At 44.6% G+C, this 26,991-nt stretch overlaps 1 protein-coding gene across 5 annotated transcripts in view; it reads left to right on the plus strand.

Annotated features, from left to right (window-relative positions):
* The first annotated feature begins 6,521 nt into the window (after positions 1-6,521).
* The window catches only part of PPFIA3 (PPFI scaffold protein A3), a 70,867-nt gene continuing 50,397 nt past the window's right edge, over positions 6,522-26,991 (plus strand). For 4 of the 5 annotated variants that reach the window (XM_075605636.1, XM_075605639.1, XM_075605638.1 and 1 more), the window contains exons 1-2: positions 6,522-6,847; positions 24,386-24,966. In XM_075605636.1, the coding sequence (XP_075461751.1) occupies positions 24,733-24,966 (234 nt within the window). In that variant the 5' untranslated portion in view covers positions 6,522-6,847; positions 24,386-24,732. Of the gene's footprint in view, positions 6,848-23,866; positions 23,932-24,385; positions 24,967-26,991 lie in introns of all 5 variants that reach the window. The other variant, XM_075605637.1, reaches the window with a different exon arrangement.

Below are 26,991 nucleotides of genomic sequence, written 5' to 3' on the forward strand. Positions count from 1 at the left end.
TAATTTATTTGACCCCTGTGTCCTATCTGGAGCCTTGATCCCAGTGAATAGTTCTGATTTTCCATAACAACCTTCACAAAAGGTATTGCCTCAGTAGAAAATGTATTCTGTCTTTGTGGGGGTTGGGTCGGGTCCCTGAACCCTTACTTCCATATTGGAAACCCTTCAACAACTGTTTATTTAAATAGCTTATACAGGAGATGGTTTTAATAGTATCTGGGCAAACTCAGGATCCAAAGTTGCTAGTGAGCTGGCTGGAGCAGGGTCCTGTATCAGATCCATAGGACCAACTAAGTCCAGAGACTGACAATTAGGCTTCAGCAACTTACCCAACTCAATCAGGAGAGGGGTGTAAAGGGATTCCCCTTTTTGGTTAGGTTCCCTATTTTTGGCTGGCTGTCCTGTTTCGGTGTATTTTGTCAGTTCTTTTTTCCCCAGTCTCTTCTACCATCGTTCCTTAGCAGTTTACAGTAACATCTAAAAATGACCCATTTTAACACAATTGTAACACTTCATACAGTACTTCTCCTATCCCTACATCCACCTTCATTATGGGCTGCAGCTGAGACCCTTTTAGATTTGCCAGGTGGAGGGTCTGGTTCAGGATCATGCAGACGGTCCTGTATGACTAGAAGAAATTGTTCATATCTGGGGCTAGATTTTAGAATGACAAGTATGAAAAACTAGGCAATACAGATCATAATATCAGATCTTAAAATCTGCAGAAGAGTCTGTTATGTTCATCTTCATAGATTCTAAAGTAGTTATATTGACTCTCCTGCAGAGAGCTGTGCCCCAGCGTATACTTTTTTATGGCTGCCCCGATAAAGGCCAATCCACTGGACCTCAATTGGGTGGATAGATTAGGTGGGAGCCAGACTTTTACATATACAGGCATCCCTATCCTTGTTTCCTTAGCTTCGGGCTCTGTAGCCTCGTTCCAGCTTATCCCCAAATATGTCGATCAGGGAATACCTTCTTCAGCAAACTCAGGTGCTACAACATTATCTCATTTATCTTTAGCTTTTCCACAACAGACATCACGTGGCTCCGCTTGCGACAGAACCGCTAATTCGTCATCATTCACCTCCAGTGCCCTTGCTTCTGTAGGTACACCAACTGGAGCAACTTCCATGTCTTGTTCCTTTTATGGGGGGACATCTTGGGGCCTCTGCTTCTGCCCTCTCTTGTGTGAACTTCCAGGCGCTCTTCACTCCGCGACGGCCAATCGCATGCAATATGAGGGTGGTGGCTCCATATCAGCTCCTGGCAAACGAGATGAGACATCTGTCTCACTGGAACTTCCGCTGTCCATTGCTGCAGAAATATCATTAGAGACATTCTTGAAGTCCCCAAACTTCAAACTCTGTAAATAGCGCGGGCCACATCCATCACACCTGGCAGTGCGTGGCAATCCTCCAGGGCTCCTGCAGATGGCACATACAGCCTGGAAAAATTGTCTTGGATAGAAATCACTAAGACCCCTCTGGGGACATCTTTGTGATTTCTATCCAAGACAATTTTTAGTGGGGACTTCAAGAATGTCCCTAATGATATTTCTTGTGACCTGTGATGTCACTATAGGGAGATAGAAGGGTATATATAGCTCCAACCAATATTCTTGAAACAGGTTCTTCAGAGTTCTACTGTGATCTTCACTGTGAGTCCTGTATATAGGTTTTAGTGTATAGATTAAAGTATTAAGAAGTGTTTTCAGTTAAGAAACATGCCCTTTAAGTAAGCGCCTCGGTATAGGTCTGAGATTGTTCTCACTATTGAACGGGAGTAAGCATGCTTTTAGTAAGGAGTTCTCAGTGTTACTAACTCCGGAGTGTGTTTGGAATGGCCCAAACTGAAGGTCCCAAGTGCAATCCTGATCAGATAATTATGGAAGAAGCGCAGTATGCGGTACACAGGAGCGGGTTCCTCACTCAGCACCATGAGTTGTATTCCAGAGAGGTCCATTTAACATGGAACATTACAAACTCTATGCAAGAGACTGACAATTTAACCCATACTGCGGGTAACAAGCCACATACCTCCCTAGCGTAAGAGTGAGAGATACAAAGGGCATTAAGCTCAGTTAAATCAAGTACCTTCCTAGTGTAGTAGTGAGAGCTGCCAGGGGAAGAAGCACAGCGTAACCATATTGTTTGCCACCCCGTTAACTGCCAAGTGTGAAGCCTGTGGAGCCTTATAAATGGATGTGGAATAAATCCCTTCTTATGTGTTATAAAAGTTCCTGCGCCCATGCTTGACCTATCTGCATAGCCACGCCAAGCCTGCACCTACCCAGCACCCTGAACAAGTATGAGAGACTGAGCACTGCCAATGTACATAGTTAAATCTGATGTAAACTAATTTGGAGACGGTTATGGAGGGTTACATTTGGCACCCAACATGAGGCTGGCCAAGCAAAAAAATATTTCTGTTTTGCTCGTTTTGGAACTTTTAGAGCGAAGACATTTTTTTAAAATTTTTGCTGTTTTTGAACTGTTAATGTGAAGAAAAGTGCTTTGAGATTTTTCACAGAATTTGTGTGTTTTCAGCCGTGGAAAATGTTGCTGCTGTTCTGCTTTAAAGACTATTCTTGCAAGTGCTAGTTATCAAAGACCGTGACTCACCCGTTCTCTCACTAAAGAGAAATCATTTTTGCAAGTTTTCACAGAACAAGAAAATAATTGTGCAAGTTGTGATCAAAGAAACTATTTTTCTAGCCTCTATATATAGTATTAGGAGCTGATTTGTGCAAGATAACAGTGTTGAGTACTATCTACTGTAGCAAAGTCTCCTAGATGGGGGCTGACGTATAAGAGTTTGACCACTAAAATAAAGAGGTTGTTTTTGCAAGAGAGAAAAATGGTCGTTCCCTTCCAGTGGAACGTTTGGTGCCCAGGTCATGTATTAAGCCTGTAGTTAAAAGTTTTGTGCATGAGGCTTTAAAGCTTGCAGTGTCCAAGGACTGAGTATTGCATTGCATGAGTGTCCGGCAAAGACAGTTTTGCAGAAGAAAATGGGTCCAATTTTCCTGCTAAAAATAGTTTGCAAAAGTGATAGAGACTGTTGTGCAAAAGTTTCCCGCCATGACAGCTGTGTGTTTCTGCAGAACCAAGTGGAACAAAATTTCCCACCAAGATAGTTTTGGCCAAAAGTAAGCGGGATTTCTTTCCCCCCCCAGTTTTTCAAAAGGGTGCTTGGGTGCAACTACTATGGACAGCTCCCCTACCCGAGTGGTGCGAAAGTATGACCACGCCTGTCCAGGACTGTCCAATGAGAATCAAGGGAAAAGAGCCAGACCTGCCCTTAACAGTCTTGATAGGGGAGGGACTTTTGTCACAAGGAAAAGAGCATGTGCGGGTAAGTGTGTTACAATGCTACAACCCGCTGCGTGCCCTGAGCTGGACTTTGTGCTTATATTTCGATTTAAACGGTTGACCACGTCTCTCATGGAGTTCCCGCTAATGCTTGAGAAGTTTACAGTATTTCTAGTAGTGTTCACTCCCAAAAATTGAACATGTTACAATGTCGCAACTTCAGATCAACATGGAGCCAACAGCCACATTAGTCTTGGTCAAGGTCAAAAGGAGCTGACCCCAGGGTATAAACCAGGCTGTATTGTTGTCATATTGGATGTAGCATTGGGCTTCTCTGTCGCTTGTTATAAACCAGGCTCCCATGCTTGCAAGTTAATGTCACTGTTTTAAGAGTTAGTGCCTTTACTCACACTCCTTCAATCCCATATCACAACCCTTTTAATTATCATTGTATGTAATACTTTAAGCAGTGACCGTAGTCTCGGTATTAGTTGTTCATGTTTTAAGAAAAGATCTGCATATATATAACATTGAGGAAAGGCTCTTTGGATTGAATAGTAGAACGATTAAAGCAAAATGTATGTTGTAAGGAAGAACATAGAAGGATTTTCTAAAATAAAATGCAAAAATTGCTAATTTGTAAATACAAACGTAGTGGTGCTGGTAGTGTAAAAAACAAAACAAAATGCTACTCGCACTTCCGTACCCCCAAGTACCATCGCACTTCACCCAAAACAATAAAAGATGCGCGTAAGATGGGGTAGAATCTCTGGAGAAGCTCCCTTCCTATCTGCTGTCCCATATTGGAGGAGGACCTCTTCATCCCGTTGCATCAACTATTGAGAAATCATATCAGATACAAGACTTTATTTGGACTTAATACGGTTCTATTTGATATCGGACCTTGTTTTTTTTTTTTTTTGTGATTTCCCGTGAGGTCTATTTTTGTTTTGCTATTATGAGACATATTTCAGTATATTCTTCACATTGGTACGTGATATTATATTTAGTCACATCATCAGTTTTTTTTTAATGAATTCATATATTCTTTTTGAACATCTTGATCACTTTGAGCATTCTATTTTTTTAATTGATTTGTTTAGAGGGCTCCAGCCTTCCACTGTGGGGATAGTTTTGTGCCTTTTCTCTTGCATTTCTCCCGCTTTTATACCACTACACTTGGACAACTCATTTTTACGGTTAAATTTTTAAAAATACACTGCCTCTTTATATATTGTTTCCTGTCTGGGGGAGACGTTTTGAGAAGCTGGAAGAGTGCAGAAATGGGGTACACGGCTTCATTATACAGTGCATCTTGCCCATTCTCTGATAGTTTAATCAAGCAATATACTTCACTGCCAGGGCGGTTGGCAATGCCAATGTTACTCTCAAATTTCACTGGACGGAGTGTCTTAAAGCAACAATCTGTGCACATCGCCCCATTTTTACTTTACGACATCTCTTTTTGAGCTTTCCAATTGCGTTTTTATTTTTTTAATCTGATGCTCCATTCAGGAGATATAAACAATTGAAATAGAAAGTGCCTGGGTGGTTAAAAGGGAGCTGTCCGCAGAGCCCTGTGCAGTCCAAAGGTTACCACGGTAACCTCAGTCGCCAGAGATTAAGAAAATGATTTTTGTAACACTAGAAAAACATTTGTTTAAAACGAAAAGGGCAGGACATGCTCAAAGGGCAAGATACAAACATTATATAACTTGTAGATTCCTGGTAGGAGGGGGGGGGGGGGGGGTTGTGTCTTTAAATCGCAGAGGTCAACAATGCAGCGAACTGGTTAAGAAATTCAGTCCTTGGGAGAAATTTGAGAGTAACACAGGTCAACCAATTTGAGGTTGTCAAGGAAACTGTGACAAACCAACCACATTTGAAACATACCTAGTAATGAGGTGTTAAAGGGGAGCAGTGATCATAGAGAAAGAATTGCATTGATTTCTATTTACTTACACCTTCATTTATATTGACTGCTCTTTAATTGTATCAAGAACATGGTAACATACATACAACACACACAAACCTTCACATGGAATGGACTGAACCCAACTTCTCGTGCAGCCTTTTAGCCCAGGGATACAAATTCCTGTCACCTCATCTCACCCAAGGTGTTATTGCAATTTCACATTTTTTTCTCCCCCCCCCCCCCCCCCCCAAAATGAATATTTTAAGAACAAGCATCTCAGTCCTCCCATTATTCAGCTGCTATTGATAACACTCACAGTATTTATCCTGTGACTATCATATCATGCTGGCAGTATATACACCCTGTTTGGAATTGGGCAGTATAACGCAATATAGGTACTGTATAGGAGAGCTTCATCTTTCTGCATTAATTGCAATAATTAGGGATGCAGCCTTTATATACATCTCTGATGGTTCTTGCAGATTTGAGATCATCTATAATTCCTTAGATATTAACCAGTAGGTTTTTTTTTTTTTAAATCACCACCCAGTGCACATACATATATGCCATTGCTACCACCAGTGTCTACAGCGGACTCTCCCCCCCCCCCCCCACCCCCCCCATACACTCCATTCAAACACCTTCCCAAGCAAACCCTCCACGCTCCAGATGACATCATCCCTTCCAATGAATCCCGCCCCGCTGCGCTTGTGATTGGCAGCGCCGCTCTCCCTACACACCTCTTTTACTATTTGCTGTTGCGAACGCCACTCACTCCAGCGAGCCGCGCCCCTGTAGGTGTCTGAGGGCGGGGCTGAATTCCTTCGCGTCCCATGATTGGCTGTACGAGCTGTCAGTCTGCCGCGGGGGGGGCGTGTTTTTTGTTCCAGGGAGGTGCTGATGCTGCTGGGTTGGTACTGTGGGGTGAGGGTGTCTTAGCGGTGGGAAGGGGATGATGGGGCTCAGAGGTACCGGCTTCCCTAGCTTTAGCGCCGGGGTGGCTGCGTCTCCGGTCCAGAGAGTACGACTCTGACCGCGACAGGAGGGTATAGAGACAGGCAAAGGAGGAGGAGAGAAAGCCAAGTACTGGGCAGGAAGAGAAAGACAGGAGGAGAGAGACAGTGGGAGAAAAAAAAGAGACAGCCTGGTGCTGAGAGAGAGGCTGGCAAGGGGGAAATAAAGAGACAGCTGGGTGTGAGGAGGAAGAGACAGCCAGGCACAGGAGGAGAGAAATACAAACAGGAGAGAGGGCAGGAATAAAAAAAGAGCGAAGTGCAGGGGGGGGGGGGGGAGAGGAAGAGATTGGGGTGGAGGGTGATCAGGGGGAAGAGACAGCAAGGAGTAGGGTAGAGGGATTAAAGAGATTGGTGCTGGGCGACTGCAAGAGACAGGCAGGAGAGAGATAGAGAGAGACGTTCAGGAGCATACAGGCTGATGAGCAGGAGAAGAGGCACTGGGGTGTAGATAGATATACCCCCGGAGAGGGGGGGATAGAGGAGACAGACATAGACAGCAGCGCCGCCATCACCGAGGCAGGGCAGCCAGAGACAGTCACAGAGGGACCTGGCCAGAGTTGAGACAGCTGGAGAGGGTGAAGTGACGGCCCCTTCCATGAGAGGTAAGAGAGGGGGGGGGGGGGGGGGAGGAGGGGGAAGGTTATTGTAGTGTTCAATTCCAGCACCTCCCCTGCACCTGTGCCCTAAAGGGGTCTAGGATCTCTCCTTCAGATCCTTTTCTGCACCCAGTGACCATCCCAGCTGACCCATCTCTTCCATCCCATTCCTTCTGGGTACCACAGTGTGAGGGTTGTCATTTCTTCAGTGTTTCCTTCCTGTGTCTGATAGGAGTCTGCTTATTGCAATGTTTGCATCCCTGTGTGGCGACCCTGGGGATCTTATTGCATGCTACCTGGGTAGAACATTGAGACAATATGTGGATGAGCATTTCTTTTATGAGGTGTTTACCTCTGTCTTCTGTTTAGGCTCCTCTGGGTTTGGTCCCTAGGTAGCCCTCCTGTATGTCTGCATCTTTTATCGTCTCATCCTGCACCTGTTCTTTTACAGAACGCCTATTCCAGGGTTTCCTTATTCCCATGTATCCTCTTGAGTGGTGTCTGGGCCTTTCCAGCAGTGAAGGGATTAATGTATCTCCCATTCTGGATATCTTGCCTTGCTACTGCCTCATCACATCCTTCTATGCCTTCCCTGACAACCAATGTTGCAACCCTCCCCCATTCATGCCATTGTATCCCATCCTTTTAATGCCTGCATCATTTTCATCTCCTCAGTATCCTTAAAGAATTCCACCCAAAAGATCCTTGCTTGCTAACCCTGACCGTTACTTTAATGCTGCTCTTGTGTGTGTTGGTTTGCTATATGATTTGCATCTTTATCTCAGTGTGTGTGTATGTATATATGTAATATAATATATGTATGTGTGTGTCTGTGTCTGTGTGTGTGTGTGTGTGTGTGTGTGTGTGTGTATATATATATATATAAACACACAGACACACACACTGTGTGTGTATACATGCACGCAGACATGTACACACATATTCTACTTTATACAAATCACCTTTATCACGGTGTTCTCCCCAATTTCGCTCACTGGTCCAGGAGAATGTTTGATGGAAAGAAATTCCAGAATGTTGTTGGTCTAATCTCTTCGTTTCCACATGTCTCTTTTCTATATAGCACTATATGATTACTGTCTTTTTTTAGGCCATTTTCTGTGCATGGCTTCATCCGCTTCCCGCTGCCTGTATCCCATTATTACTACCCCTATATCTGTTCAAACACTCCCTATCTGCCTGCCAGTTCTCTGCAATCTCTGACACTCCTTCAATCACTGTGATGTCATCTGAGGTTCTATAGGGCTGATCATCTTCATTTATAAATGTACAGTTCTAGATGCCATAAAAAAACATGCGCTATCCACTACCCAGTAACCTGGACTGATCATGGTAATTTACAGGTATCCCAGTAACTGTCACTTCCATATCACCACCTCTGTCATGGCCCTATAGTCGTATATCATTACATGCTTTTCTGTACAACAGACGACAGGCCCATTCACTCAGCTCTATACCTATTTTGTCCCTTAGTAGTAATTTCATTAACATATAAACAGCCTTTTATATGAAGAATAATCTTCTTTTTTGTTTCCTCAATTTATTTTCACACATTTGTCAAGATGGTATTCTTTTAGTATTGGAGAGGCTCTGGTATATGATACAAATGACTTCAGAAGGGTTACAATGTTTATCTTCTAGTCCATGTTCTGTTTTTTTAACCACAGCAGTGTCTGGGCCCGTCACGCATAACCAATATTTTAATGATTGTGCATCTGTTCGAATATCAGAGGTCCCTACCTACCCATTTATACTTATCTATGAAAGGGAGACTGGGTAAATAACCCAGCTCCCCATTGCTCCTGAATGCATCTCTCCTCTAAACATAGCAATCGCCCTCTTACTTGTATTTTAATGCTGTATAATAAATTAGTTTCACATCATGTTCCCATCAGACCAAAGATTACCTCCAATAACCCTGCATTCCCCCACAACCCTAAGGAGTCTAATTTCTATGTAATGGTATTAGGCCGCTGCACTCACTCAATTTGTGTTTTCTCCACCAGTAGCTTAATGGCTCTGTGATTCTGTTCTGTTTCCATGCATCCCTTTGATGCCTGCATGTGTCTCTGCTATCGTTCAAATACAATACAAACCATACATCTTCTTTTGAAATAATCTCACCATTTTATTCATTGCCATTTACCTATAGCATCTATTAAGTTCTGCTGTAACCCTTCGACATAAGACCTGTAATGTATTAAAGGCTATAGTTTGATACCCTTATTGGCTCTGAAACATTTGATCAACCCTCCCCCTTTCAAGTTCATTATCTCACCAGTATCCCACTTGGTGCCTCTCCTCTTGCTCAGTGACAGACAGGCATGTGCTCTATAAACCCTTTTATTAGTCCCTAAGGGTGTTCGGGCTCATGTAACTTAACCATGACTTCACCTAACAAAAGGAAACTGAGCAGGAGGTTGAAAACAACATTGATGTAGGATTCAATTTGGGTTGAAAGGTCTTAGGGTGGAGACGGGCTATAGATGGCAATAGGGATCCATCCCATGGCAAAGGATGGTCAGCACTGGTGTCTGCCTTGTATGTTATTTTATCTGCTTTCTAGTATTTGTGGTAGCAAGTAAATAAACAGCTACTCTTTCTCAAAATGTACAGGTTGTAGGGCAAGGGTGATCCATTTCAGTCCTCAAGGGCCACCAACTGGTCAGGTTTTAACGATATCGAAAACTGAGCCACTGATTGACCCACCTCTGCCGAAGCAGAGATATCCTTAACCTGACCTGTTGGTTGTCCTTGATGACTGGAGGTGACTACTCCTGTTGTAGGACATCTGCCATGTTGCTGGATATCAACCTTGGCCCTTCAGACTAATGGCTGTATTGTCAAGAATTGGGACAGCAGGGGGCATCGGCCCCCTGCTACCCTTTATTATAGGAAGCCTCTTAAACTCTTTGCTGTCACAGTGGCCAGCGAAGCATCGTTCTGTATTGCACTGCAGGCGGTGGCCTGGCAGCAAGAGGTTAAAGCATTGAAGCTACTGCTATGTACCACTTTTCCAGGCTAGCTGTGTAGTATGCATTACTGCAATTCCCATAACTCCACCCCACCCTCTTGAAAACCCCAGTGAAATGCTCCTTGCTTCCCAGTGCTATGGGTGGGAGAGGGGGGAGGATGGGAGTGAAATGCTTTCCCTTGTCATACATCACACTTTAGATGTGAGGAACAGAACCGGCATCTATGGTGGATCACAGTGGAAGGTTGGGATGTGAGGCCCACAGGCTTAGCACATCCAGCTCAGGGTGGGTGAGGGGCTGTTATTGATTACTACACTATTTTAAGGTCTAGCTCTACCTCATTTTTTCATATTTACTTTCTGTCTCCGCCCTCTTCTTTCTTTCTCCCTGAGGCACGGGCACAAACATTGCCTTTCCTCATTGTCATGTTTTTGATGATTAGTCAGCTGTGCTGTGTCTCACGCTGTACATTTTGCATGCAAACACATTTAAGTGGCTATTTGTTTTAAGATGAAAGGGTGTGAAGTCATCAACAATGTTGCTGTATTGGGAAAGACTGCATTGCATCTCAAGCGTACTACTTGCCAAATATGTAAGGATTATACAGTATATATATATATATATATATATATATATATATATATATATATATATATATATATATATATATACACAGTGTTCGACAAACCTATATATTTGCACTCCCCGGGCGAGTGGATTTAACATCGTGGCGAGCTCCTATTGGCCCAAGCAGCACACGTGTGGTACTAGGTGGCGAGTAGATTTTTTTGTTCGGCGAGTAGATTTTTTGGTGATTTGTCGACCACTGTATATATATATATATATATATATATATATATATATATATATATATATATATAGTGTATTGCACCTACATTATACATCAGTGGGGTTTGTTTTGCTTTTTTATTCTCCCCTTTGATAATGGGTGAGCATTTATTGGATGAAGCCAGGTTTTTATTATACAAGTTATACGCTTGCTGGGTGTTTTACAGGAGAAGACTCTGTGTATATGTTGATCATAGAATTCCTCGTTTACCACCCCTTTGAGATATATAAAAAATAAATAGACTATACCATTCTGTGGCTAACAAAATGCTTTTATTTGTGCGAGCTTTCGAGATACACTGATCTCTTCTTCCGGCGGTGTTATAATGGATAAAGCAAGCAAGGGTTTTACTTAAAAACAGTGCATCTTGGAATGTATCCGACTGAAACCTATCCCCCCCTCCCCCCCTGTGCTGTATGCGATTTATGACTTAAGGTGTTAAATGGTCCCTGAATGTTAGTGGTGTGTGTGTGTGTGTGTGTGTGTGTGTGTGTGTGTGTGTGTGTGTGTGTGTGTGTATAAAGTGTCCACAGTGTATACAGCGCTTTACAAAAGGTGTGTGTGGGAGTGTATTCCAATGGTGTGGGTAAGTGTAGAAATGTAAGAGGGTGTTGCATTACTATTAATGTGTGTAGATACTATGTGGCCCCTATTGGTAGAGTATATATGGATATAATTACATTGTACTATATATGTATGTGTAAGAGACAGCTGTGTGTGCATTTATATAGCGCAGTATGCATAGACATAGCCTTTAGCACTCATGAGAAGAGAGTTCTCTTGTTTAAGAGTAGTGACTCATGAAGCTGCTGTCTCGGTTTAGGCCACTGCTAAGTGTCCCGAACAGTTGCATAAATTTGTATTCATGCAACCATCTCTCTTTCGGAGTTCTAAGATTACCTTTGAGTATGGCCACCTTCAGATCGTTCATCTTATGGCCAGAGTCATTGAAATGTACGCCGACAGGACTGTCTCTTGTTCCGTGTGTGATGCTGTGGCGATGCAGATTCATTCTCTTGTTTAGCCCCTGTCCCGTCTGACCTATGTTGTAGCAGCCCCCTGGGCATTTCATGCACATGATGAGGTACACGACATTGCTGGAGGAACAGGTGAACCTTCCTCTGATTTTGTACTCCAGATTCCTGTGTGGTATTTGTATTGTGCCCGCTGTGTGGAGCATTGTGCAGGTTTTGCATCTTGCGTCCTGGCATGGTCTTGTCCCGCATTCAGTTGTACTGTTGAATACTTTACTCCTCACCATCATTTTCTTGAGATTATGAGGCAGTCTGTATGATAATAAGGGTGTTTCAGAGAAGACCTGTAACAGTCTTGTATTTTCCTGGAGAATGGGTTATAGTTCCCTGGCGATCTTGCGTAGGGCTTCAAGGTGTGGGTTATATGTGACTACCAAATGTACCCTGTCACTTGTCTCTTTCTGTCTGTATTCAAGGAGATCACTTCTTGGTGTTCTGGTAGCTTTGTGGTTTTGCTGGTCTTCAATTCTGTCGTTCTATCCACGGTTTATGAAATCCGATCTCAACGCTGTAATCCGCTAGCCTCTGTCTCCTGTCTCGGAACATATCCGGTTGTATCATGTGGCTTGACTGTAGATGGTTGCATGCTTAGTGTGTGTGGGATGGAAGCTGTTGTCCCTCAAATAGCTGGCTCTGTCTTTAGGTTTGCGGTATACAGAAGTCTGTAGTTGGTTGGTTTTTATAGTAATGGTGGTGTCTAGGAGAATGGTTGAGTTTGAGGTTGATGGTCGGGTGGAACGTATTGAAGTTCTCAAAGGTCCAAATCAGGAGGATGTCATTGATGTACCGAAGGTATGTAAGGGGTTTCAAGTGACAGGTGGAAAGAAAGTCACTTTCCAGTTTTTTTTCCTGTACTTACCCCTGAGGCAGAGTCCATACAAGGACAGGCCGTGCTGAGGCGTGCGGACGCTCAGCGCTGAGCCCCTGCATCCTCAATGAGGATGCCTTGAGAGGGGGCTCGCGCGAGCGTCCGCAGGCGTGCGGAGGCTTTGGAGTTTTCAGCCGAGCGCCAAGCTGTTTTTCAGCGCGCTGTCGGCTGAAAACCTCCAATGAGAGTGGGGCTGCGTCAACGTCACGGCGCCGTGACGTCGGCGCCGTGACGTCGACGTCAGTGCGTCGCGGGCGATTGGCCCAGCGACATCACTGCCCCGCCTCCCTCAGTCTCCCCCCACCTCCGATCGCGGACGCTGGCTCGCCTGTATGTGCGTGGAATCGCACAGCTTCTGCAGGTGAGCCTCAGCGTCCGCGCGGTTCAGCCCGGCTCCCCCCCTCTATGGCCCGGGCCTGATGCTTGTGATGTTTAATTAAAACTTTTTGCATTTGACCACATTGAGTGAGTGCTGCGGACTTTTTGGATTATTGTTTTATCTATAATTGCTACTGCATGGTGATCCTGGTTGCACTCCGGCTGATAAGATTATTTTTTTTACCCTTACCCATTATCCACTTAGAGTGCCCTGAACTTTTTTGTGTGTTTATATATATATATATATTGTGTATATGTGTACATATATTTCTTTTGAAAGAGCAGACAACTGGTCTTGGAGTAGTTTACTGCAGAGTTGACTAAATGTAGGAATTATGGGTTGGCTTGTGCATACTAGGTTGGTGAAATGGCCCATACTTGTTATCCATGTATTTATTTGTACCAATGTATGGGAACCAGAGTTGTGAGTAAACGCGTTATTAGCGGAGTTCGTGATCAGAGAAAAAGAGAAGCTTAAGCATTTTGGTGCTGAAATAGAGGCCTACAACACTTTGCAGGCCCACCTAGCACAAAATATAGCAAAGCAGCGATTTGTATAAGTGGGGTGGAAATATCTCATTGTCTCCAAAAACTTGAAATACTGCACTGTGCAGGGATTGTCTCTCTATACTTACCGCCCCATAAAACTCCTAGTCTTTAGAGACAATGCATTTAAAATATTACTTAACAGAGATTTCCTTGCTAATTTTTGCAAATTGGAATGGGGTTCTGTTTAATAGATTTAATGACTTAAGTGCATAGATGTGATTGGCAATTAATAGTTGGTATTCCGGAAGTGTTTCTCAATATAGCGAGAAACCGGTTAACGTACATGTAACCATGTATTCATTTTCATTCACATGAATAGAATGCAGGAGAATGTCAACTGTCCAGATGTCAACTGTGTTGGCTGCATTTCTCACGGACGTTTCCTGGTGTTGGATGGCTTCATTTTTGCTTTTTATTACAACTTTTTTCTACATCTTGGCTTTAATTTATTCCCCTTGTGATATTGGGTTACTTACTACTGGGTTCTCATACAGGCAACCCTACAAGGGAAGTACTGCGGTGGTTCAGAACCGTTGGGAACAGGCATGAGGACGGCGTTGTCCCCAAAACGTTGTCTACCTTGATTTAATATTGTCCTTTCCCCCTCCCCCTTATTTTCCCCTCTCTTTTTGATTTTTTTGGGCTTGCCTTAACCTAGTGTGACCCATCCTGTTTGAGTAACCCTGCATGTTTTTTGCCCATTTTCTTTCTTTTGCCCTTGTCTTTTAGCCATTGTTATGGTGTGAGCTGATCTAAGTACAGTATTCATCTTTTCATATGCTTTACTATTTTCCATACGTTGTTCTATTTTTCTGTGTTACTTTGGTCATTTTGAGCTCACACCCTTCATCTGTGTGTGTTTGTATACACTTTGTAGGGTGTCTATTGTTATTGTTTATCTATAGTAAATGACTTATTCTGACTCAATAATTCCTCTCGTTTGAGTGCTGGTTCCCATCTCCCATATTTTTGTCTATTGGCAGTGTTATATACACCCCAGAAATTGCAATAGATACACATAACAAGTGCAACAACAGACACGTCTCTAGAAACATATACCCCTTCTTTCTAGTCCACAAAGGTACAGCATTGTTCAGTGTCCCCAAGGTAGAAACAACCCAGGGTTTTCCATGGCAATCATACAATGTTTTTCACAGCTATGGGCAGTTTCTTTATTTCGTTTATGGCCGCAAAGTCTTAGGATTGCATGTGGGCAGATTTTACAGTACATAGTACTTGGCTATGGCTGATGGTAACCTGTTCACAAGCAACATAAAACCTTGTAAACCAAGAAATAGTATAAATAGGTACTGACTCAAAATATTAAACAAGTGGCGCTGCAAGATATTAATTCCAAAAATAGAAAAAAGGAACCCAATAGCACCCCATGTATCTAAACCAGAACCATACGCCTACTAATGTCATGGTGCCTGACATTCCCAGCCCCTCTTCCCTCTATGCCCCAAATCTTACAAAACAGGAAAGAGAGTGAATCAGCATTCACAAAATGTAATTATTCACAATGGTATCGCATTATCATTATTTTTAAAAACAAACAAAAAAAACCAGGGTTTCCAATTCACCTATCTGGATATATATATACTTAGTTAAGTTATGGTGGGTAAAAAAAGTGAGAAAAACCCTCTACAGCAAAGCATATAGCAAATGGAAATATTACTGTATGCTCATTTGCATGTCTTAGACAGGTCTGCAACCCCGCCTTTGCTATATGCTTTACTGTGGAGGTTTTTTGTCACTTTTTTACCCACCATAACTTAACTAAGTATGGTAAAACCTATCCCTTGCTTCATTTTTTGCATAGCCGGTATAACCAACCCCACACTGAGGAGACCCATTAAGGTCGAAACAGCTGTCTGTGGGTGGGTTTGCTGGCTATGCATCTATACCCTGGCTGTGCTCAAAGCTGTGACCATGCAGCAAGCTTAAGCCTATAGGGAACCATGTTTATGGTTTTTAGCACTGTGTGCTCATTTGCATGTCATTTCCCAGAATCCCTTGCTACAGTGGAAGTGCTGTGTGCTGGGTGATAATGGTGAAAGGCGGGGTTGCAGACCTGTCTAAGTCATGCAAATGAGCATACAGTAATATTTCCATTTGATATACTGTGTGTGTGTGTGTGTGTGTGTGTGTGTATATATATATATATATATATATATATATATATATATATATATATATATATATATAAAGAGACATGAAAGAACAAGGGGGCGTGTTTGTCCCTCAGTAGTTTATAACCATGTAATGTTTTTATTTATTTCTAAAGTGCTTTTTGTTAAATATATAAATCTCTCAAATAGTCCAGGTAATTGAAACTTATTATGTTGGATTTTTTTTTTGCATATCTACAATAGTATCACACAAAGGTTTGTCCTTTTTCTCAGGTCTTTCAATGAAACACTTTCACTTGAAACAATGAAAGTCTCACTTTGAAGTAGCGTTTGCTAAATGCCCAAATTGGAACGCCTCATCATAGCACAGTTCTCTCGGAAAGAATAAGATGCAAGTAGTGGAGCAGTCCCAGTGGTGGGTGAGCATCTCTCCAAGTGGGCAGGTGGAATAGTATCTCTTCCAAGTGGGCGACGTTTTGGACCAGCCCAGTCCATCATGGCCATGAAACGTTGCCCACTTGCAGACGTTATCCTACTGTACTAATGCTCATATGGAGAGACACTCGCCCACCACTGCGACTATTACACTAAGCAGATGCTATTCTTTCAGAGGGAACCACCACCAAAATGAGGCGTTCCAATTTTGACATTAGCAAATGCTCACTTCAAAGGGAGACTTTCATTGTTTCAAGTGAAAGTGTTTTCGGCTGTTAGAACTTTAAACTACATCCCAACATGTTGCAGTGTCATTCAGAATATCATGCATTTTGAACAATTAGGGGGTCCTTCTATGTCTGACGAAGTTGCCATTTGTGCCGTTTTGGGTTAAAAATCCCCATAGACTTCAATGGAGATTTTCAGCTGAAAACAGCTCAAACGACTGCTGTGGCAGATATAGACTACATAGTTATTTACATAGTTACATAGTAGATGAGGTTGAAAAAAGAAATACTGTCCTGTATGTCCACCTATGTTACATTTAGACGACAGGTACTTATCCTGTATTTGTATTTACAGTACATTTAACCCAGAGGAAGGCAAACCAAAAACCCCAGTGACGCATCATCCAATGATGCCTCGTAAGGGGAAAAATGCATTCCTTCCTGACTCCAAATAATGGCAATCGGATTACTCCCTGGATCACCATTCCACCCATGTTTACTTATTTGGTTTATCCCTGTATACTAGGCCCATCAAATTCAGAATAGCTTGGGGGCCAATTGTTACGTCTGGCTGCAAGAATCGGGCCACACCAGAATTTTTTAAATAAATGCTCACTATAACCTACAGTACGCCTACATTTTTTTTCCCTTTGTGTTTTCCTTATTAAAAATACATAAAGTCACTGGTATCTCTCCCATCCCACCTCCCACATCCCCTCTCTATCTCCCACTCTGTCCCCATCCCTCTCTCATCCATCCCTCTCTCACCCATCCCTTCTCTCTCCCCATCCCTTCTCTCTCCCCATCCATTCTCTCTCTGTCTGTTTCTTGCTCCCTCTCTCTCACCCATCCCTCTCTCTCTCTCTCTCACCTATCCCTCTTTCTCTGACCCATCCCCTCTCTCACCCATCCCTCTCTCTCTCACCCATCCCCCTCTCTCTCTCTCAACCATCCCTCTCTCTCTCACCCATCCCTCTCTCTCTCTCTCTCTCTCTCTCTCTCTCTCTCTCAACCATCCCTCTCTCTCTCTCACCCATCCCTCTCTCTCTCACCCATCCCTGGGTAAATACCTGGGCTTATGGTTTGACTCCCGCTTAACATTCGGGATGCACATTGATACCCTGACAACCAAGACCTATGCCAAACTAGGGGTACTTTACAGGAACAAATCCTCCCTAAGTCTCCTGGTCAGAAAGCGTATCGCACAGCAGGTGCTAATGCTAATAATTGACTATGGAGACATAGTATATGGCTCGGCACCTCAAACCCACCTTGGCAAACTTGACACCCTCTACAATTCAATTTGTCGTTTTGTTCCCCAATGCAACTACAACACACATCACTGCGAAATGCTCAAAGAACTAGATTGGTCATCACTCGAGTCTAGGCGCAAAGTTCACCTTTCCTGTCTTGCCTTCAAATTCTTTATGGGCAAGCTACCCAGCTATCTGAACAAGCTCCTCACCCCTACCACATGCAGCACTTACCACCTGAGATCAGACTCAAAAAGACTGTTCATGGTCCCAAGACTCAACAAAGTATCCGGCCGTTCCTCCTTCTCTTACCGTGCACCCCAAAACAGGAACAACCTACCAGAGACTAATCTGGTCTGTAACTGTTTCATACGCCCATAATATATATTTTCTTTAACTGTGCATGCAATGTCTTGTATATAATGTATACTCTGTTCATTTATGTAACTGTATTTGTAACCATGTATTATTTGTCTTAACTCTGTGCCCAGGACATACTTGAAAACGAGAGGTAACTCTCAATGTATTACTTCCTGGTAAAATATTTAATAAATAAATAAATCCCTCTTTCTCCTCACCCATCCCTCTCTCTCTCATCCATCCCTCTCTCTCGCCCATCCCTCTCTCTCTATCGCCCATCCCTCTCTCTCTCTCGCCCATCCCCCTCTCTCATCCATCCCTCTCTCTCACCCATCCCTCTCTCACCCATCCCTCTCTCTCTCATCCATCCCACTCTCTCTCTCACCCATCCCCATCTCTCTCTCACCCATCCCCATCTCTCTCTCTGTCTCTGACCCATCCCTCTTTCTCTGTCTCTGACCCATCCCCTCTCTCTTCCGTCGCCCCTCTCACCCATCACCTCTCCCACCCCCATCCCTTCTCTCTCTCCTATCCCTTCTTTGTCTCTCCGTCCCTCTCTCCCCCTCTCCCCGTCCCTCCCTCTCTCTCCCATCCCTTCTCTCTCTGTCCCACCCCTTCTCTCTCTCTCTCTCCCATCCCCCACTCTCTCTCTCTCCCTCCCCATCCCCCCTTTCTCTCTATCTATCTCTCTCCCTTCCCTCTATCTCTCCCCCCATCCCTTCCCTCTGTCTCTCCCCCCCACCCACTCTCTCTCTCCCTCAGTCCCCCAACTCCCTCTCTCTCTCCCCCATACTATCTCTCCCATACCCTCTCTCCTATCGTCTCTCTCTCCCAGCCCTTCTCTATCTCCCCCATCCATTCTCTCTCTCTCTCTCACTCCCATCCCTCTCTCTCTCTCCCCATCCCTTCTCTATCTCTCTCCCCATCCCTTCTCTCTCTCCTCCATCCCTTCTCTCTCCCCAATACCTTCTCTCCCTCTCTCAATCTCTCCCATCCCTTCGCTCCTTCTCTCTCCCATCCCTTCTCTCCCTCTCTCACTCTCCCTTCTCTCTCTCTCCCCATCAGGGGGAGAGGAGGAAGCCCGCAGCAGCAGGGGGAGAGGAGGAGACCCGCAGTAGCAGGTGGAGAGGAGGAGGAGGCCTGTAGCAGCAGGGGGAGAGGAGGATGAGGAGGCCTTTAGCAGCAGGGGGAGAGGAGGAGGAGGCCTTTAGCAGCAGGGGGAGAGGAGGAGGAGGCCGCAGCAGCAGGGGGAAAGGAGGAGGAGGCCCGCAGCAGCAGGGGGAGAGGAGGCCTGCAGCAGCAGGGGGAGAGGAGGAGACCCACAGCAGCAGGGAGAGAGGAGGAGGCCCGCAGCACCAGGGGGAGAGGAGGAGGAGGTGCGCAGCAGCAGGGGGAGAGGAGGAAGAGGAGGCCTGCAGCAGCAGGGGGAGAGGAGGAAGAGGAGGAGGCCTGCAGCAGCAGGGGGAGATGAGGAGACGCGCAGCAGCAGGGGGAGTGGAGGAAGAGGAGGAGGCCCGCAGCAGCAGGGGGAGTGGAGGAAGAGGAGGAGGCCCGCAGCAGCAGGGGGAGAGGAGGATGCACGCAGCAATGGGAGGAAAGGAGGAGGCATGCAGCAGCGGGGGAGAGAAGGAGAAGGCATGCAGCAAGGGTGAGAGGAGGAGGCGTGCAGAAGCAGGGGGAGGAGGCCCATAGCAAGGGCGGGGGAGAAGAGGAGGCCCAAAGCAGCGGGGGGAGAAGAGGAGGTACACAGCAGCGGGGGAGAGGAGGAGGCGGTGCGCAGCAGCGGGGGAGAGGAGGAGGAGGCGGCGTGCAGCAGTGGGGGAGAGGAGGAGGAAGCGCGCAGTAGCGGGGGAGAGGCAGAGGCGCGCAGCAGCGGGGAGGGAGGATGGGGCGCGCAGCAGCAGGGGAGGAGGAGGAGTCACGCAGCAGGGGGGAGGAGGGGGGAGGAGGAGGCACGCAGCAGCGGGGGAGGAGGCGGAAGCACACAGCAAGGGGCGAGATGAGGAAGAGGAGGCGGGTGCGCTGCGCACCAGCGAAGGTAGAGGCAGCCCCGGCAACAACTTCAGACACTCTCCGGACGACCCACAGTGAATGCGCACAGGACTCCTGTCCCAGCTCTCCCCCCTGTCGTCTCGTGGGCCATGAGTTTGACAGCCCTGCTGTATACCTTTCTTTTCTAGAAAGATGTCTAACTTTCTTTTTGAAGATATCTATTGTATCTGCCATCACAGTCTCCATGGGTAATGAATTCCACATTTTAACTGCCCTTACTGAAAATAACCCCTTTCCTTTGTTGCTGGTGAAATCTCCTTTCCTCCAACCTTAAGGGTTGACCCGTGTCGTTTGAATAGAGCCCTACATCTCAACATACCATTCTGTAACAACCAATGTAGAAGGCCTCATCTATATTTCATAGCTGCTTTTTAGAATGATGCTGTATCATTTACCACTGCAAGGCAAGACAGGTGTAATGTTATTTCTCTAACTGTGGGGTATCTTCACTCTCAGATAAGGGAGAGGCAGGCTACAGGGCTGGAAGCTGGCAGCACTATCTGGGGGCGTTTGAAATCCTGCCCTAATTCTCTCTCTGTGTGGCAAGCTAAGAACTTTGAACATCTCTAATTAACAATTACAGTAATTAGAACGGCGGCATTGGTGAGGCGTTAATTATATTGGAGAATGCTTTATCATTCCCTAATAAAGAAATGGCTTCAAAAGAAGACCTGTCGCATTTTTGGATTCCGATATTGGCGATAATCACCATGTTTAGTCATTCGAAGAGGCAAGTTTCAATTAGCTGAGTAGAGTACTAGGCCTGTCTGCAGTATATACAACGCGCCACAAGATCCACAGGGGGAGAAGGGCATGAAAGCCAGACAGATATTGTTTAATGCAAAAATAGTAATGTAAAGAAGGATGTGCTCACTGCCGCAATTACATACATGGGGTTAGGATTCTGTGTGTAATGTGTTCAGATATTCAATGACTTGTCTAAAAACTGAAATCTGTTTTGAGTTGTCTCTGACCCTGGATATTTTTTGTGTGTGCATATTCCTCTTATACAGTAGGGCAGGGGTGGCCATCTCCAGTCTTCAAGGGCCACCAACAGGTCAGGTTTTGATGATATCCCTGCTTCAGCACAGGCGGCTCAATCAGTAGCTCAGTCTTCGACTCGAAGACTGAGCCACAGATTGAACCGCCTGTACTAAAGCAGGGAGATCCTGAAACCCTGACCTGTTGGTGGCCCTTGAGGACTGGAGTTGGCCACCCCTTCTCTAAAGACACCCTTTGTATGGCTAACAACTCCTAGCTGCTCATGGTCTTCAGGGCCTGTTGGTGGCCCTTGAAGACTGGAGTTGACCCCTCCTGCAGAATAGCATTTCTGTGTTTAATTTCTTGTAGACTCCTGTAGTAGTTATCCACCTTCTCAGAGTGAAACATTTCAAAAGGGTCCCATTGTCTCCTGGTCATGTAGGTTAACAAGTGTTTACTATATTACAATGTCTCCTCCCATTTGATCATTCAGACTTGGATTATAATGATGATGATGATAAATATTTTTTGCCTGAAAGCACATTTATCATCCCTTCCATTGCATGCATAAGTGATAAAGGATACACAACTTATTCCCATTGACTGCTGATAAATCATGATTGACAGGATGCTATGGAGCTTTTCGATGGCCAAGGAGAAGGATGAAGATGAAATTGTTCAGATGAAGGCTCAATATCTAATGTTCCATTTAAGAAATAGCTCTTTTCTTTAACTTGAGGTTTCCGTTTTTTCCTCTCTCTCTCTCTCTTAACCTGCTTTGTTCAGAATATTCAGAACCGGGAATTCCATCGCCATCTCCAATTGGTTAAGACTTGGAACCTTTACGGCAATTAAAGCAGCTGTTAAAAGCATAGATAAAATGTATACATTGGGATCGGGGTGACATACAGTATACAGAAATATAACGTAGGCTTGGGTAGTGTCTTTAACGGAAGAGATTTATTACCTCTCCGAAAGTGCAGTATATAATAAATAGTATACTTCCAGCCAGATCCAGGCAACCAAGTGCAACCATGTATTGCAATGTTGTCGTCTTTCTGTGACAAGAAGTCTGCAAGCGACGTCCTGTAACATAATGTGTGGTGGCAGACAATATTTAACAATGCAATTCCTAGAAATATCTCAACATCCCATTGCTGATGTGCCTAGGGTTGTCAGGTGGGTTCTCCAAAAATATTGGGCACAATGGTGAAAGGTGCAACGGGCTCGAGACACACACACACACACACACACACACACACACACACACACACACACACACACACACACACACACACACACACACACACACACACACTCCTCTCCATGCCGTTTCCTCCTTGGCCTTACCCACAGGCTCCTGACACCTCCTCCTGATTGGCTGCATTATCCAGTACCTGCCAATCAGGCCGGAGGAAGCCGCCTAGCAATAGCCCTGCTCTCTCCCTGCTCTGGGAAATCCTTGGCCGCCCAAGCCAGTCAGGTCACTGTGTCCAGAGAGGTAATACCGGTATACACATACATGTGCAGCATTACTTCTCACCTCTTTTTACTGGACAGTTCAGTTTAATACTGGACACCTGGCAACCCTAGCCACTGTGCCCTTTAAACCATATAGCACAGTGGCACTCAACTACAATCCTCAAGACCCCCCAACAGGCCAGGTTTTCAGGATATCCCTGCTTCTGCACAGGTGACTCAGTCGAAGACCTGTGCTGAAGCTAGGATATTCTTAAAACCTGACCTGTTGGGGGGACTTCAGGACCTGGCTAAGGGCTGGGACCCGCTGCGCCCAGTGGCGCGGGCGGCCACACGAGCGTTCCCCACCAGCAGGGGAATCCTCCCGAGCCGGTCCCGGTCCCCCCTCACGGCACAGCTCACTACACGCTGTGATGCGTCAGCCGCCAGGGGATTCAAGAGAATTGTAATCCCAAGCGTCGACGCGTTACGTGGTGTGGCTGTGAGCCAATGAGGAGGGGAGGCTTCGGGGAGCGGGGAGGAGAGTGTGGGGGGGAAAGCAGCGTGAGTGCCTGCCTGTGTGTGTGTGTGTGTGTATGTGTGTGCCTGAGTGCGTGAATGCCTGTCTGTGTGTATGTGTGTGCCTGAGTGCCTGTCTGTGTGTGTGTATGTGTGTGTGTGCCTGAGCGCATGAGTGCCTGTCTGTCTGTGTGTGTGTGTATGTGTGTGCCTGTCTGTCTGTGTGTGTGTATGTGTGTGCCTGTCTGTCTGTGTGTGTGTGTATGTGTGTGCCTGTCTGTCTGACTCCTAATATGTCTGAAGAACAGTTGCATAACTACAGGTGTAACCACGAATTGCTCTGCTAACACTTTTTACAAATAACTACTATGAACAAATGTGCTTTAGCCGTACATAACTTATAGAGAGAGAGAGAGAATTCCAGTAAGGTTCAAAAGCATGTACTGTATACTGTAAACTACAGTATATGTTATCCCAAGAAGTGTTAACACTACCTAGGCTATTTTCCTTTTACATTTTCAGGCGCAATTTTTATGAACTCATTTTATTTTCATTATATTTTATCAAAAACTGCTGCCGTTGATAAAAAAAAAATCCCAGATTTCAGTGCCCTTGTCCTGTTTCCTGTATAATTATTGAAATTAAACAGACATATGATAACTAGATGCTTTTTGAAATGCAAACAGGTTAGCAATTGTAAATATTTTAGGATATCATAAATAGGGTTGGAATTATTGGTTTGTTTTGTTAAATGACGTACCATTAATTCCTAAATAATTGTACTTGTATTTCATTTCTGTACAACTCATCCCATTTTTATTTATTCTGCTGCCAAAAATATATATACATATTGTATTTCTAATGAAACCTACTGGGTAAGTACTGACGATTTCCATAGTGGAAGGTTGTGCAAGTCTCTCATCTTTTGTTACACAGGGAGTAACTTGGGGTGAGGCTAGGAGGAACCCACTCAACGGCCTTCTGAACTGAGATGAATCAAGGTGGGGTGCTAATTGTAGTAATTCCCAGGCTCGAGTATCACGTTGGCACTTGTGTTGAAATACATGCAGTAAGATTAGCAAACATGTGGCACTGTTTTACCACCCTTATTAATGTTCTTTGTGGGACCAACATGTATTTTCTTTTTTTTGGTTCTGCAAGTAAATACAATTTCCCCCAAATCTTCCCTGTGACACTTTTTTTTTTAATAGCATTTTTTTATGGGCCTCATATGATTTTGACACCTTATAATGATTCTACCTGTTTTGTCAGGTTGGTATTTGTTTTTTTTTTTTGTACATAGTAACAATATAACCATGACAAGATGATAAAAGCAAAAAAAATAAATGTTTTCCTAAAGTTGACTTGCTAATCACAAGACCATTATTAATGTTGAAAGAGATTAATATATTATGCACTCCAGTATATTTACAAAGTTTCTTGTCTGTGCTTCAGGTGTTAGATGCTCAGTTTGAGCTCTCCAAATGGTCTCTGGCTGTCCTGGGAGAAACATCACCGTGGTCTTTTCAGCTAATTCTTAAATCAACATTGACTGACCCATTTGGAAACTATTCTGGCTGTGTTGGAGACATGCTATGATGCTCTACGTTGGCTATTCGACTGTGCTCTCATCTTAATGATTGGCCTTACTTATTTTCCCCTCTGACGTTGACGAGATCCACTCCTTGTATCTCCCTGCTACATTCCTGTTTGCCTTGAGTGGATCTCTTATCGTCTGTTGACCTTGGTTGCCCCTGGTGCCTTCTCTTCTGGTGGACCTTTCCTGACGTGTGGCTGGCAAGATGATGTGCGAAGTGATGCCCACCATCAATGAGGACAACCGTCGGGGCTCTACCTACAGCTCTGATGATGCCAACTTTGAGCAGCTGATGGTGAACATGCTAAACGAGCGGGAACGATTGTTGGAAACTCTCCGAGAGACTCAGGACAGTCTGGCGACAGCTCAGTTACGCCTGCGGGAACTGGGCCATGAAAAGGAGTCTCTGCAGAGGCAGCTAAACATCGCCCTGCCACAGGTTAGAACATCTCAGTCTTCCTGCATGTACCCTCAACTACACCTCATATGGGTCTCACGGGTGCCGCGGGCTAATAGTAAGCCACAATACAATCAATTGCGGCTTCCTATTGGGTAACTATTTACAAATTCACTTTAAAAAACAGCAAGTAACACCAGTAAAAAAAGGCGTATAAATGGTGGGATTGCTGCTTAAGTACATTTCTGTCTATTTGAAAGAACTTGCGAGCCATCACTATCATCCTTTTAGCTAAATTGTGGCAATGAAACACTAATGCCCAAGTGGAGACATCACTAATATTAGTTGTATTGTATTGTATTGTATGTCTTTATTTATATAGCGTCATTAATGTACATAGCGCTTCACAGTAGTAATACATGTGGTAATCGAATAAATAACAGATAATATAAATAACAGATCATGGGAATAAGTGCTTTAGACAAACATAACATTAAGGAAGAGGAGTCCCTGCCCCAAGGAGCTTACAATCTAATTGGTAGGTAGGGAGAACGTACAGAGACAGGAGGAGGGAGTTCTGGTAAGTGCGTCTGCAGGGGGCCAAGCTTTATGTGTCATGTGTCCATGATTATCCAGTGCTATTCGTATGCTTCTTTAAGCAAGTGTGTCTTAAGGTGGGTCTTAAAGGTGGATAGAGAGGGTGCTAGTCGGGTACTGAGGGGAAGGGCATTCCAGAGGTGTGGGGCAGTCAGTGAAAAAGGTTTAAGGCGGGAGAGGGCTTTAGATAAAAAGGGGTTAGAAAGAAGACATCCTTGAGCAGAACGCAAGAGTCGGGGTGGTGCATAGCGAGAAATTAGGGCTGAGATGTAAGGAGGGGCAGAAGAGTGTAAAGCTTTAAAAGTGAGGAGGAGAATGGAGTGTGAGATGCGGGATTTGATTGGAAGCCAGGAGAGGGATTTCAGGAGGGGAGATGCTGAGACAGATCCAGGAAAGAGTAGAGTGATTCTGGCAGCAGCATTTAGGATAGATTGTAGGGGAGACGGGTGAGAGGCAGGAAGGCCGGACAGCAGGAGGTTACAGTAATCAAGACGGGAGAGAATGAGGGCCTGAGTCAGAGTTTTAGCAGTCGAGCAACAGAGGAAAGGGCGTATCTTTGTTATATTGCGGAGGAAAAAGCGACAAGTTTTAGAAATGTTTTGAATGTGAGGGGCGAATGTGAGAGAGGAGTCGAGTGTGACCCCTAGGCAGCGTGCTTGGGCTACAGGGTGGATGATCGTAGTTCCAACAGTAATGTGGAAGAAGGTAGTAGGGCCAGGTTTGGGAGGATGTATGAGGAGCTCTGTTTTAGCCATGTTGAGTTTAGTTCAACCATCAACAAAAAATTATATTTGCAAAACACTTTTTCCTAATCGGTAATAGTGGAAGTGAAGAATTAACTTTTCTATTCAAGTGGACAGGGTGCCTTGTAAAATTGTACTGAGTATCTCTTCAACCTCTCTACAATTCCTTCTTCTTAGACCAAGTACAACTTAAAATCGGCACCCTGCAGGTTATCATCATGAACCAAACCAGAACCAAAACTGGAGCACTTTCCAATGATTGGTGACTTCATAAGGTTTAGAGCTGGTATTGGATGAACCCCAGTAATATTTTCTGAGTCCATGGGTTGGGCATTTTTTTTAATTCACACGATAGGCTCCTTTTTTGCTTTTGATGAACACAGCAATTTTGTAGCCACTGCTTGTTGAGAGACACAATGTATGATCCTTCTGCCACCAAAGGAGTGAATGTGCTGCCACTGGTTGGATTGGCTTGGTAGTTTGCGTATCAGGACTTCATGGACTATGTGGGAAGATTAGGTCTGCATTTTATGTGCACTGAATTATAATGATTTTGCTTGCAGTTCACCATTCCTTTTAGGGGAACTGCAATGCCCTGTGCAGTAAGAGCTCTTTAATTCATTTTGAATGACTGCGTGTAGGATTTTTAAGAAATAGCTGACTAATTTCACAGAATGAGCACTCATGCGTGTGTCTGCATAGCTCTCACAAAGTTCCCAAACCTGCT

The sequence above is a fragment of the Ascaphus truei genome, chromosome 6 (genome assembly GCF_040206685.1).
Source record: "Ascaphus truei isolate aAscTru1 chromosome 6, aAscTru1.hap1, whole genome shotgun sequence".
Lineage (NCBI taxonomy): Eukaryota > Metazoa > Chordata > Amphibia > Anura > Ascaphidae > Ascaphus > Ascaphus truei.